The sequence below is a fragment of the Zasmidium cellare genome (genome assembly GCF_010093935.1).
Source record: "Zasmidium cellare ATCC 36951 unplaced genomic scaffold M409scaffold_94, whole genome shotgun sequence".
Taxonomy (NCBI): Eukaryota; Fungi; Ascomycota; class Dothideomycetes; order Mycosphaerellales; family Mycosphaerellaceae; genus Zasmidium; species Zasmidium cellare.
The window spans coordinates 1-14314 of NW_022987038.1; the positions used below are offsets into that span (position 1 = coordinate 1).

At 49.3% G+C, this 14314-nt stretch overlaps 4 protein-coding genes across 4 annotated transcripts; 2 read left to right on the plus strand and 2 right to left on the minus strand.

The window, feature by feature from the left end:
• Window positions 1–2183: 2183 nt before the first annotated feature.
• M409DRAFT_33033 (uncharacterized protein) lies at window positions 2184–3930 on the plus strand (the record flags this gene model as incomplete). The annotated part of the gene is made up of 2 exons (XM_033810274.1): window positions 2184–2774; window positions 2941–3930. Coding segments are annotated over 2 exons (1581 nt in total), but the record flags the coding sequence as incomplete, so codon positions are not given.
• Window positions 3931–6560: 2630 nt separating this feature from the next.
• On the minus strand, window positions 6561–9101 carry M409DRAFT_71661 (uncharacterized protein; the record flags this gene model as incomplete). The annotated part of the gene is made up of 4 exons (XM_033819272.1): window positions 6561–6621; window positions 7800–8587; window positions 8622–8646; window positions 8698–9101. 4 exons carry the CDS (start codon window positions 9099–9101, stop codon window positions 6561–6563), a joined length of 1278 nt encoding a protein of 425 aa, XP_033659294.1.
• A 1408-nt stretch (window positions 9102–10509) lies between these two features.
• On the plus strand, window positions 10510–12480 carry M409DRAFT_38258 (uncharacterized protein; the record flags this gene model as incomplete). The annotated part of the gene is made up of 2 exons (XM_033810893.1): window positions 10510–10588; window positions 10622–12480. 2 exons carry the CDS (start codon window positions 10510–10512, stop codon window positions 12478–12480), a joined length of 1938 nt encoding a protein of 645 aa, XP_033659295.1.
• Window positions 12481–12794: 314 nt separating this feature from the next.
• M409DRAFT_71663 (uncharacterized protein) lies at window positions 12795–14069 on the minus strand (the record flags this gene model as incomplete). The annotated part of the gene is made up of 1 exon (XM_033819273.1): window positions 12795–14069. One exon carries the CDS (start codon window positions 14067–14069, stop codon window positions 12795–12797), a length of 1275 nt encoding a protein of 424 aa, XP_033659296.1.
• Window positions 14070–14314: the final 245 nt, after the last annotated feature.

The following is a 14314-nucleotide window of genomic DNA, read 5'->3' on the forward strand; positions in this document are numbered from 1 at the left end:
AAGCGCTTAATATCTCTAGACAATATCCTTATTCGTAGAGTCTAGTAGCTTAGTAGTAGTAAATACTAAGTTGTCGATACCTTCGGGATCGTAGTAGTTCTAGATATCGTTACGGACTGCGAGATCCTCGATAGAGTTGATCTAGTCGGTCTAGTTACCGCGAGTGTTAAGTATCGGGAGATTATAATCTTTAATCGATATAATAAGTAATTCTTTCTTTTCTGCGTACTAGTTTTCGTCTTTCGACTGTTAGGATCCCCTTTCGTTTTTAAACCTCTATCTTAATAATATAGTAATACTGTTACTTTTTCTCTAACCCCGCTTTTGCGGAAACGCCGGATTATAATTGTACAACTCGATAGCGGATACTAAATTTATAGAAGAAAATACTACTACGATAAGTCCTTATAGCTAGTAATACTGTGTAGTACAAGGAAGTGTCTCCGGGCTTATAACTAATACAAGATAGGGATAAAAGTGGGTACTAATAAAAGGCAGTAATGTTGTTATTATTATCTAAGTCCGCGGCCGGGTAGACCGGGCTTAACTATCTAGTGTCTTAGCAAGCGTGCTCTGTACTCTCGACTAGTGTTCCTAAAGTGCCTTAGCCTACGATATTAAGCTATACGACAGGAACGTGCTGTTAGAGAATTACGCTAGTTTTAGGCAAGCGTAATCGTAAGGTGTCTATTATAAAAGCAGGCTAATATTATAATAGTTACCTTTAGACACCGCTTAGGGTTCCCTAGATTTGGGCTAAGTAGTGCGTTAGTAGTGCGGCGTTCTAGCGAATCACGAAATACGTTCGGCGCTTATAGAAACGTACGTATAAATTGCCTTAGGCTACAAATAGTCCGAGATACTGTAACCTTTCTATTCACATCCTACATCCTATACGGCATTACCCGTAACTTGTAGTCGAGTAACCCGCTTTGCGCGTAGCGTTCGCGCCGATATTATATACGTCTAGCTGTAGTTACGCAGAATACTTTAACTTCTTAGGTGTAGACCTTAAGGTATCGAACTCCCTTTAAGTCCCGGCGGACTTCTCTCTATACCCCCTATAAACCTATATAACATGTTAAACTCTATAGCCCTATGTCTATTAAACTAACATACCTATAAGACCCGGCAGCCCTAATAGACTTACCTCTACAGAGTTTCGGAAGCTATAAAAGAAGATTAAGACGGAGCTTAAGCTTAGTATTAGTCTACCTCGAGCTACGGTTAACTACGATACACGCACAGCTTCATTCTAGAGTTCTTTTGTGAATAATTTTATCCACTAGTACGACTACCGTTCCGAACATGTAGAATTCCGACCTATCGTAGAAAGCCGAGAATACTTAAGCTACTAACAAGCAGGTACTTTCTAGGGGCAACTAAGATAATCGCGATAACTTTAAGTAGATATTAATGCTTCTAAGTAGTGTTTGTTAGATACTGTTTCTAAATAGCTCGCGTATAGTCCTTTCACAGCTTCTAATCTAGTAGAGTTAAGTCTCTACCTATATATAAATAATACTATAAGCTCTATCTTACAGTACGATAATAGCTTCTATTAACGGGAGTCACTTAGTATCGACGACTATTGCGTATAGTCGGGCAGTGCGTAATTTATGTAGAGGCTCAGTTGAAGCGTAAATCTTGAAGTACCTTCTAATAAATTTAACGGGGCTAGGTCCACCGACACTAAAAACCGTCTGTTCGATATCACTTTATAACATAATTCGAACCTAAGGCTCGGATTGATCTTGTAGGATCTATATTAGGCTGAAGCAATCTCCTACAATCGCTAAATAAATTTACTTAAAACTCCTGCGAATCCTTGTTCTCGGGACTGAAGATCTCCGCGAGTATATAAGCTCAAATTTACGTAGGAGGTTAGCTCTACTTTCCTATCGTACTCGTCCGTACCCTGGGCGCTTAGCTGTCTGTGCATACAAATTAGTTGGATTCTCTGTACTCGAGGAAGGCGCTAATTGCGACTGCGTGCGAGATCTGTTAAGCGCCGAGATATTACTTGATGCTATTCGATTCTTTTGAAGCCTGACCACAGAGACAAATTAGAAGTGACAGCCCATTTACTTCTGACATATCCACCGCCAGGGCTGCGCTTGAACTCCAAACTTGATTTTTTTAAGATTTCTAAAAGTACCTGCAAATTCTCTCCCTTGACGACTTCTAGCGCACCGAATATGGAAAGCACATTCCTGCGTAAGCAGAAATTCTACTGCGGCCGTGCCAAGGTCAGAATATGCAGCTTGCGATACGAGCACGAACATCTTCCCGGCAGTCGCACGCTGGACGTGAAGAATGTTGAGCGACTGCACCGGATATTTCAAGCCCAGGGATGTCAGAGATTGGACCCTGATAAGCACATAGCAGTCATGATCTCCGACGAGCTCCTGACCGCAGCAATAGCCAGGTCTAACATCACGCGTGCCGACCTCTTTGATATCAGGAACATTCCTCCTCACCTCAATTTAAGAGACGATGAGACTCTTATAACACTGCATGGGAAGCACCGAGTTGAAGCCGGTCGCAGATTCCTAGACCCAGCGGACAGTTGGTGGATTGCAGAGCTCTATTCTACTCAGCTGCCGCAAGAAGCTGTCCTAGAGCTGCGTACCCAGTTCTCCAATGCCCGTGGGTTCAGTGATGGCGAAGTCTTTCGCTATCTTCGCCATTATCAACTTCTAGCAGACGAAACCCAAGTGGGGAAGTGGGAGGCCAGGCTTTCCAAGAATAAATTGAACGATGTGACAAATTTGGTTACGAGATGCGAACGTATGACCATGGCACTGGATGCTCTGCTACCATTTGTAGGACTATGGCCTTTACTACCTTTAGGAGCCTTGGGCGAGAAGTTGAAAATGGGTTGTGAGAAGGTAAGGGATTATCGTCGACGTGAATGACAGGACTGATTCACACTACCAGGAGCTTGTTCATTACCTTGACCTCATCTACAAAATGTGGTCAGGTATTTTGATTCGGGAGGTAAACTACTCTCTGCTCGACATGCAGACTGTCCAGTCTTTGCAGCTACTATATCCTCAATTATCATCCATCGATCGCACTCGAATAGCAGCGGGCATGGCATCGTACGAGCTTTTCCCAAACATCCGGGACATCCAGGACCGGGACATGATCAAGACAAATCTTCTTCGAGTGGAAGGGAGAATTTTATCTTTAGTCACTTTCTTTGACGACACCAAATGCCTCAAGCCCTGTGCTAAGATACTCAAGAAACTGCTACCGGCCAAGGAAGCTTCCCTTTATCACGCATTCACCTCTCGGTTCACGCAGCAACAAGAAGGCAGAGCACATGTTCAAGTACAGGAATTCGAGTGGCACACATATGACGGAATGATGAATCAAGCAAGAGCAGCTGCCTACCTCCAGCTCTGGCTGTTCGCAATGCGAAACTTTCCTTATATGAATAAGCAGAAGCCCCGGAAAGACAGCGGAAAGCCGGACCCTCAGTACGAACTAAGGGAGGAAATGTGGTACGAGCTGGGTCAGTTGGCATACAAGCTCGGGTTTCGTTCCAAAGAGATCGACAAGATGATCAAGAACGACCCTCTTGAAAAGATTGTACGCTCTTTCATCTTCCGGATGCGACCTAACGACGACTACAACACCGACAATCTTGAGAGCGAGCTGCAGGGCGAAATTGTTCATTTGTGTCGGTTTCTGCATGGCATTCCCTTTAGACCAAGTGTGCCAGTATGCGCCGAGGTAAATACCGATACTGAAGGCGCAGACGACTCTGCCTATCGAAGCGGCCGGCCATTCCAATCATCGTATTTGGCTCACCGCAGATATCTGTTCTTGCAACATATCTACAAGGATTACGCACGTGTAACCACTGCAAGATATATCAGCGCGTTTGGAGTGGCCAGAGACATCTTCGTGTCCTTCTTCGGTTATCTTGACCTCAGGGAGGGTCAGGAAGCTCCGCGAACGCCGCCTCTGCCTCCGCCGCCTTCACCCATATCCTCTTTCCCGGTAGACCAATGTACTGAAACAGAAGAAGCAATAGAAGATCACGACAAAGACTCTAGAGACACGGGTGTGAACGACAGTAATTCACATGACAGAGATGGCCCGGACAGAACAAAGAGCCATCAAGAGCTAGGGGAAGGGTCGCGATACGTCGCACAATCGAGAGAAGGTAGCAGGGAAGTTGGCACAAGTTGTGTCCAGGGGTCACCACCACGGCACAGTCCTTCTGGCTCGTCCTATTATTCGGACTCTCATCAGGGGCCTCCCTCCATTTTGAGCCAAGAATCACCAAAACATCGAATGACGTCGTTTGAGTCAATGCAACCACCATCTACGCCATCAGCCCAGGATGAAGATTCTGCAGCCGGCCCCATCGGCAAACATCGCCCTACGCTGGAGCCTCAGTCCAAACTTACAAGACAGGGGATTGTGCCTTATTCGATAACCAACGAACCTGCAAACGCCGAGATGTTCCTTGCCGCTTTGAAGGGGAGACAAGAAGGGAAATTCGTCGTATTCTACCACCTACTGGAAGCGGCTTTCTACGTGCTTGGACGAGCTGAACAAAGGGCAAGCTACCAGTCATTTCTGCGAGACGTGCAGAACAATGATTTTGTGCTGAGCCTGGACAACGGAGTATTCAGAAGTGAGTCCAACGTCACGAACACAACAGCGACACTGTACCTGGTCGGTCCCAAAGGTGCGCTGCACACTCATAGAAACGGAGTCCGAGACATTCGGTACTTGATGCAAGCACTTCATCCGGAAAATGATGGCCAATGGCTAAAATACTGGCCATTTCCGGTAGTTGATTAGAGAGTCGCAGCATGATTTCCCCGAGTTCTACCTGCCATCTGTCGATTGTAGCTGAGGAGGGCATTGAGAGGCCTGGGATCCTTCCGTGTCCGTCCTAACCTTGTGCGTCAGCCAAAAAAGCAGCATCTTGATAGTTCACGACGTCTGTAATTTTGGCATAATGGGCACTTGAGGTCGGTAGTCCAGACTGTTGTTGGGACTGCATTTTACACAGGTTCCTTGACCACCCCTTCGAGGGGGTGCTGGGGCGTCCCTCAGGGGTATGCCTATTAGGGGCGACCCGATTGTGGCTTACCTCCACAAGGGATGAGCCCAAAAGGGGTCGCCCCTAAGGGGATACCCCTCTGAGGGACACCCCCCACAAGGTCAAACCACCATCGGGTCACCCCTAAAGGGGATACCCCGCTGAGCTCAGAGAATATCAGTGGTTTGACCCCTTTTGTCCTTGGGGAGGTAAGCCGCAATCGCCCTTAGGGGTGGTCCCTTAGAGGGTATCCCCTTAGTGGTTTGACCCCTTTTGTCCGAGGTAAGCATCGCCGTTAGGTGACCCGAGGTGGTTTGACCCCTTTTGGGCTCATCCCTTGGGCCCTAAGGGGATACCCCTCTTAGAGGTGGTCCCTCAGAGGGTATCCCCTTAGTGGACTCCTAAAGGGGTCAAACCACCAGCTCTGAGGGACACCCCTACAGGGGCGACCCGGTTGTGCTCCCCAAGGTTTGACCTCCCATTTTGATACGCTCAAAATGGGCTACCCACTTTGTGCCACCGGCTGGACCGGCATCACTTTCTCTTGAGGGCTCCAGGATAGCCATTGTGCTCCTCTCATTATCGGGACTCTGCAACTCTGCTCCGTTGCCTGAATTTGAAAATTCGTAAGTACGACCCGATAGTACTACACTATAGGGCATGAAATTGACCAGTATGGTGGTGATTCAGGTGGCAGGGCTAGTGTAAGCCTTTGGATGCAACGAAGCTTCCTGAAACGCTGAATGCGCGAAATCATGACCGAAAGGTTTGCATCTCCTAAGCAAGTCTGGGCTCTGACCGGGCGCTTCGTGGACCTCGAGTGCTATTCTGACGCTAGTTTAGCCGCATGCTCAAATTAAGAAGTCCATATAGCTAACCGCCGGCTCCATTTATAGAAGCGCCCATGGAGCGCGTAATTCCAGCCGCCAATTTGTGTCTATGGCTACTTAAACATGCTTCACCTAAGAAATCCTGTTGTGTTTGAATTTCCCTTCGTTGCGGTTCTTGACAGATTCTATGTCTTTCTGCACTATCTTGTCAGCTCTGCCGTCAGAACTTCTGGACAAAATCTTTGCGTTGCTGTCCAGCAATCGGCCCGTCATAAGCGCATGTCGACTAACTTGTCGCGAGTTCCACATTTTGAGCTCACCATACCTTATTACCTATGTTGTATTGCCTACACAATTCAACGCCCTTCGAAAGCTCCACGAAATCATTATCCATCCCTACTTTCACCGTCACGTTAAGCAACTTGTGTACGTCGAGAGTAAAAGCGAATTTGATGAGGAGGAGAAGTATGAAACCGCATTAGAGGTGGCTAGTTGGGAAGATCTAGACGAGGAAGACAGGCAGCTCTGGCGAGTTTTAGGGCATTACTGTACCGGCCGGACTGGAGGACCAGAAAGACTTGAGCGCATACGCCCACAACTACGAAGCGGATACCGGCACCGCTATTTTGTTGATTATAACGAATACGTCGAAGAGATTCAGGTCACTCTGTTGGAGAAGATACCGAAGTGTCTACCGATGCTACGGAGTGTGTTACTAGTCGACTATCAAACGGCAAAGGCGGCAAGTTTACTCAATGACAAGCTAAGCAATGCTTGTCAGCACTCGGATTACGAGTTATCTCACACTACCCAACGTCGCAATCTTGGTTTATTGATAGCAGCATTCAACAGCCACAATATTTCGAGCCTATCGATCGGCTCGCTGTCCGATTGGGACGGAGACTGCTCTCCAAATTTGCCCGCAATCACCGTTCAGGCGCAAGGCTCGGCTTCCTTGGATGTTAGAGCATTGGACTTCGAGTGTGATATAGGGCCGACTGAATTTGAAGACATCATGCTAGGATTGCGGAAGCTGCAGCTGTCCTTTGTAGTTTGTGACAAACCGCTTCACAAATCAGTTCTCCCGAAGCTCGTGCAGCTTGCTGCTCCTACCCTCGTTTGTTTTGGTCTGGAGGCAACTAGTGTAGGTGCGAAATCTCCACATCTAGAGGGTAACAAGGGATTGTCCGTCCGCGAAGGCTCAGACCTTACGTGGTTTCTGAACGACTTGTTGCTTCCTCGACTGGTGCGCTTGGAACTGCGTGGATGGAGCTATTCGCAAGCTCAAATGGAAAGTTTCTTGCGTCGCCATGCGCACACGTTGCACGAGCTTGTCTTGATCGACAACGTCTTACTGGACAGAAACGCGGGCTCCTTCATCGAATTCACACGGGCCGAGTTGTCTCTATTTGAGCTGAAGCTGTTGAATAGCAATTTGAGCCAGACAGTCGTGGAGTCATGGGGCTAAGGTTAACATTTTCCAACATTAAGTCTTGTCCATATCTAAGTTAGGAGCGTTGTTTGTGTGGAGCTAGTAGGTGGTAGCATACAAAGGTCATAATGTTGGTTTAGCTTGGTAGACTGCAGTATCTAAGTAGAACTCTTCGCTGTGCACATTGTTACATGGGTACGTCGCGCTTTTCCTACCACGATCGATCTCACGAATTGGCCTCTACTCGCCGCCATGTAGGACATTTAGATCCCCTCGTTGAAAAGCAGATCCGAAATTCCAACTTAGCAATTCAGCCAATCCTGTCACCTATCGTGTAAGGATTCCATTGTGGACTTAGGCCCATGCCTTGGACTGGTGGCCGTGTGGCAAAGGCTGTATAAGAAAGGTCGTGACACGAATCGGTCCCAGGCCGCAACATTATCTTCGTTCATTCTCAGCTTCGCCCGACCTTCGTTTCTTCATCTCATTGGAAGACGGTTTGCTCTTCTCTGGATTCAGGCCTGTGGAATGCTCACTATGGGTGGCTCGAGGAGAAGCACGCTTTGCCGGACCAAGCTCAGAGTTTGATTGCGGGCCGGTGTTGCTAACCTCAACAGAATCGGAAATGTTGGCCACGGCTCCGAAGCGGCTGCTGTATCGCTTCTCAGTCAAATGCCGTAAACCCTCATCTGTCAAATATGCGACCAGCTGCGCCGAGTTGTTTTTGGACACGGCCTTTCCGACATCGAAGAGGTCCGCCAAAGTAGTCGCCACCACCTGATCGCTGCCGCCATCGGCAATAACTTCTCCGACCCTGTAGATTTTCTGACGCGAGACCTCGCTTGCTGCGTTGCACACACCCAAACATTGTTTGGAGATTTCGATATCTGACTGTAACTTCATTCTCTCCTCGCTGTGCTCAGAAGCAGGGTCAGATACAAGGGCATGCAGCCGTCGCGATAGGTCGCTGGATGTTTGTGCAAGTCTGTCTTGGGTCTCGTTCAAAGCTTGGCGCGTCTGTACCTGTGCTTCGTAGAAATGATCTTGACCTGCATCTCGGGGTGCTTCGTGTAGCAGAGAGGCCGTTCCAGTCGACAAATTTTGCAGGTATGTTCTGGCTTCCTCGCACACATTAAGGCATTGCCTGGTAACCTCTTTCTCGTCGTTCAGATTCACGCCCATAGCATGATTTGTTTTGTGGTCCGTAGTCAGCTGCGTCATCTTCTCGTCAATCCGCTGTAGGTGAAGCTCCAAATCCTAAGTCGTGTCCTTCAGTGTACTGTTCGAGGACACTTTGGGTGACTTTGGATGTATGCCTGGCGCCGCGAGATTAGCACAGCCTACGCGGCATTTATTTTCCCACTAACATAGTTATAGTACCTAACCCGACTGAGATAGTCGACTTATAACCTGCAAGAGTTTGGATGAACTCATTGATGTCCCCTCTCATGAATTCCATTCTTGCCCAATCTAAGACACTCATCTTCGATGTTCTGTCAAATTTCTCCATCGACAATTTGAACTCGTGGCATATTTGGCTGCACCGTTGAACGGGGCCTTTGAGAAGCGCAAGGATAGACTCCTCTGTAGCGATTGCAACATTCAACGATTGCAAGATTTTGATCACGTCTTCGAGTTCGCTTTGCAGTCTCTGTAAAGTCTTGTCCCGACCTCGATACCGTCTCACAGCTTCGTACAGCGACTTTGTGGACTGGATGGCGGCTGTTGTGATTGCGAGCAGCGAGGCTGTGATGCTAACAGGGTCTGCCATCTCGATCAAATGACAGCTGGATGGCGAGGTTAGTGAAGGCGTAAATGGCGACACTGAATCTCGGTGGACAAGTGCTACCTCAAGTATTTGCCTTCTGCCTTGGAGGACAGGTCTCATTGGCCAAATTGGCGCTGCGGCTGAAAGGTGGCTGAGACAACATGAAGCCGCCTAGCATGAATGTGCCTCTTGCATGGGCGCGAGCATTATGCGTGTACATTCACGAGGCGACCATAGCGAAGTTGGATAAAAGTATCCACTCTGTTTTCTTAAGTATCAGACCAGCGTTCCAACTTCGCCAAGACTGACGTTCTGGAGCTCATTGTGCGCTTCGGATTCAGCCTACTGGTCCCGAGGAAAGGCCCGCCCACCCTAGTACGATGACAATAAGAGTCGCGACAGTCAGGATCGAAAGGGGACCAAGGCATCACCGGGGAAAGAGGTTAGTAGGGAGGGCAAGGGCGTGATGGAAGAGATGTAAGAGAAGGAAGAGACGTAAGAGATGGAAGAGACGGACGAGATGGTTTGCAAGGGCCAGACGGTCCTCCTGGCCAACAACGGGAGCAGGGACCACCTTGGCAGCTCGTATCTGCCCTGTAGTGCTATCTCCTTACGAGGCCTGGAATACTTTGCGTCAGCCCTCAAAGGAATTCCACGTCTATTTAGCCGCCGACATATTTATTGGACGGCGCTTGGCTAGGCGCTTGGGCTCCAGACGGCAAGCGCCATTGACCGCACGGTTGCCCCCTCGATGCCCTGCGGGGGCTCATCCAAACGACATTCGTTACAGATGGTGACAGTGGACATAAAGCGAGCGTGTAAACGCCAGCGGTAAGTGGGGTATAGATGTGGTCGCCACTGCATCACGCACCCTTCCGGATCTGTGGAAGAATGCATTTACGATCAAGTCGCACACGCCTTGCGCGCTGAGACGCTATAGAAGAACAAGAAGAAGTGATGATCATTCAATTAGAGTACCTATCGGACTATGGTATCTGAATGCCTAAGATTTGAATCGTTGTGGCGTTGTAGCCTAGCTGCCGTAGTCAGAGAAGTGTGTCTGTTCTACATTTTACTGTCTAAACCAATTGGCGTATTTGTTTCAAGATCAAGAGAGGGAGACAATTTTGGGCGAGAGATGGGTTTCAACATCCTTTGCATACTTCGCAGTGACACGAACCGAGTCGCAGGATGCTATTACCCACGGGACGCGCCGCATGCTACAATAGTGTTTAATGCTCTTGTCAGGAACTACTGCACTGTGCGATCATGCGTCGATGGCCACTGAGCTTGCTTCGGAGGACCCGGCGGCTAGTTTGTCTTGAAATACTCGATGCCGGACCCCATACCATCATCCACCGTCTTCCCTTTTTACTGCTTTATCGTATATCTGTAGCAAGTTCTCGTCGGAATGGATCCTGTCACTGGAATTGGACTTGGTTGTGGACTGACATCTTTAGCCTTCGATGTCTTCGACCATTCAGTAAAGCGTAAGGGCCGACCACTGACGAATGGGACGTGAGATTTGCTAATCGACACAGTCTTCAAATTCTTCTGTTCTATGGTCGATATGCCGAAGGATTACGAGGGATTTCGAGTACGATTCATCATGGAATACCACCGGCTCCTTGCTTGGGGCTATGCCGCCGGTCTCGTCGAAATTCCCGAGGGATCCCATCTTGCAGCAAGCTTAGGGACAAATGCCACGGAGCTGTGTAGCGTTGTCGCTCGAATCGGTGGGCTCCTGGAGGACTTCAAAGAGCTATTTACTAGATGGAACAATGAGTCAGACTTGCCAGGGGACAAGGAAATGGCTGAACAAAATGCCCAGAGAATTGACATCGTGGCGGAAGTCTCCACCCTTGCATCGCTATACGACAGGAGCATGGGCGGACGCAAGAGGCTCAAAGACCACAACTTCGTGAAACGGATGGCAAAGGCTACAGATACCGTCAAAGATGTACTATCGCACCCTCGACGAGTACGGTGGGTAGTAAGGGACGCGACGGCTTTCGAGGCATTGCTAGTAGACCTCCATCGCCTGACCGAGCGACTGCGGGAGCTAATGGGCAACCACGAGATACGACAGATCCGCGAAATTACGGCGAAGACGTTCCGTGAGATGGTTGTCGTTCGGAACGACCTTCGTGAGATCATGGCCGTTTTGCACGCATTGGTCACCACCAAGCAGCCTGCCGCAGGTCCTGGGGATAGTCTGTCCAGCGAGAACGAGAACAAGGCCCTACAAGGACTTTTGCAGCTGAAAAGATTTAAATGCGCTTCAGACGAGATATCTCGTCAGATCCAGCAGAATGCCTGTTTCGACGTCAGGGATAGCCTTAGTGATTTGATTACCGTTACCGGGTGTGATGCTGTCACATTCGAACGCAGCTTCAGCCGTTATGAAGCAAAGACGCCAACAAGACATGATCCACGCCGGCCGCGTGGCACTTTCGTTCAGAATGGAAAGCCACATGAGGTATGGCTTGAATGGAGGGTGACGGACGATTCCATGCCCGGATCGTCAGAAGAGAAAGAGTCTCGGATACGAACGTGGACCCTCGCACAGATGCTTTCCGAGGACAAACCCAAAGGTCTCTTTGCATCCACCTGCATAGCTTTCGTGGATTATCGCCACGTCAAGAACAAAGTGGGCTGGGTTTTTGAGATGCCTCACGGCTCAAATGGTAACACCACACTGAAGACCTTGCACGGCATGTTGGGCCAGAAACAATATCGCCCGACCATGGTCCAACGCATTTCCCTCTCCTGGAAGGTGGCATCGTCTTTACTCTACCTTCACACAGCAGATTGGCTTCATAAAGGTATCCACAGCGGTAACGTCGTGTTCGCTTGCGAGCAAGAGAATGTCGATTTCGACAACCCAATTCTGTCTGGTTTTGAATATTCGAGGCCACAAAGCATCGGAACCACTTCGCGAGGCACTGATCCGAGGTGGGACATATATCGATGGCCAAGCATTCAGAGCGAGGCGCCCAAGACCACAAACTCTCGGAAGACTTATGATATCTACAGCCTTGGTCTCATGCTGCTGGAGATTGCCCACTGGAAGCCGCTTCCTGACCTCATGTGCCTGGAATCGTGGCCCTCGCCAACATTACAAGACTGCCAGATTCGAGGTTGGCTGCTCGGCGAGCTTGAGCATGAACCTTTCAAAGAAAATCCACTTCTTGCATTGCGCGATGTGGCGGGCAACCAGTATTTTGAGGTAACCCGACGCTGCCTTGTAGCTCATGGTGAGCTTGGTATGTGTGTGGGAGAGAATGACCTGGAATCGGATCCCAGAGTCGGCGTGAAGCTTCAAAACACGTTCACCGAGCTCGTGGTTGACAAGGTCCAAATGCTCTCGGCGGTACTCTAGGTTCTGGCAGGGAGAAGTGAAAGGAGGCGCCGCGCAATTTGTTGCAACCGCTCAGGTCGACACAAAGTTATCAATAGCATGAAGATGAATTCGTCGATCCATACTCCCACGGTCATTTGAACGCATTGCGCTCAGTCCACCGTTTGCAACATCGCCTGAACACGTGGGAAGTGTCTCTGGGACGCGAAAATAAGTGCTGTTCTTCCCTCACGATCCTTGAGCGATAAATCCGCGTGAGCATTTAGAAGCGTCCTCACAATAGCCTCATGTCCATGCGCGGCTGCTCCTTGCAAAGCTGTTCGTCCCATTTCGTCTTAAGCATCGACATCTGCACGGCTTTGCAAAAGTAGTTGGACCACGTCGAGACATCCATTTCGACTCGCACATTGCAATGCGGTCTGCCCGACAGCATTACGAGTATCCACAGCCGCGCCGGCTTCCAGCAACATCTGAACCATGGTCGTGGATCCTCGTGTTGCGGCGAAATGTATTGCACTCGAGACTTGAGGCTGTGCGGCCTTTTTCAATGAGGTAGCAACATCGTCTGTTGTTCCACTCTGACATGCTGCAACCAGCCCCTCGTCTGGATTGGTAGAGCTGTCATTCACACACCTACACAATAGCGAGGAGCTGTAATCGTGCAACGACAACCATTCCTGCAAAATCCGATCCGCAGACGGTCGAACATGTCGATCGGCGAGGAGCATTTTCTGACAAAGAGTCAAAAGGTCTCGTTGCCAAGACTGCAGTTGGAATTTGTTGGCCATCCAGTCTTGGAGCTCGCTAATATTTGCGCTGTAAGAACCGGTATCTTCGGGTACAATAGTGCGGAGCTGTCCTATTGTTTCATACCCATCGAGCGCGGCAAGCATCTCAAGAAACACTGCGCCTAGTGAGAATATGTCTGCAGATCGACCACGAGTGCTACCATTCGCGACTTCTGGAGCACAGTAGCCTGGGGTACGGCCAGGGAGGCGGGTGAGAATTGTGGTCGGCATTGTCTTCCCTAATCCCATTTGAGACAGGCCAAAGTCCGCGAGCAAAGGCTTTCCGTCCTTGATCAGGATATTCCTAGGTTTTATATCTCGGTGACGAATGCCCAATCCATGAATATAGTGGACGACTTGTATTAGACACCCGAACCATGAGGCTGAGGGAATCCTTCCTCGACGTAGATAGTGTCGAAGATTATTGTCAGCCCTCTCCATAACAATCGCGAACGGGTATTCGTCCTCGTCAAACGCTTGGAAGTATGTATGGATAAGCTGGACGACATGGTAATGACGAGCAGCGTACAATAATCTCGCCTCGTGGACCATCTGTCGTCGGATCGATAGTTCTCCGGCGTCCATCCCGTGCTCCGTGATAAATTTCCGAACACATCGAAGCTTTTGAAATGGTTCGGAAATTCCTATGGCGTTCTCAATACGTCTCCCAGGTAGCGAAGGAGAAATGCCATCGGCGGCGAATGGTAAGTCTTGCTCTGCGCTGTATATACGGGGAAACCACGGCTCGTGACGTTCGTTTTCAGAGAATGTCTGTAGTATCTCCTCATCCGAGAGACTTTCCAGTTGATCTCCAGCGTGCATTGTGTGTGAGTCTAGTTGAAGAAAGGGTTCCTGTCTGCGCAGTCTCCGAAAGTCCCCACGTTTCTTGCTTCAGGCGGCATGTTGATTGGCTTCTTTTTGCGGAGCGGCACGCCCTCAGATCAGACGACAGCTGCCAGCCGATGATCTAGCTGCTTTGCTCGCAAAACACGGCGCAGCAGTCTCGATATATGTCTTGAAGCTGAACAGAACCCCAGGGATGGAATGTCGCATGCACAGCGTGGGTC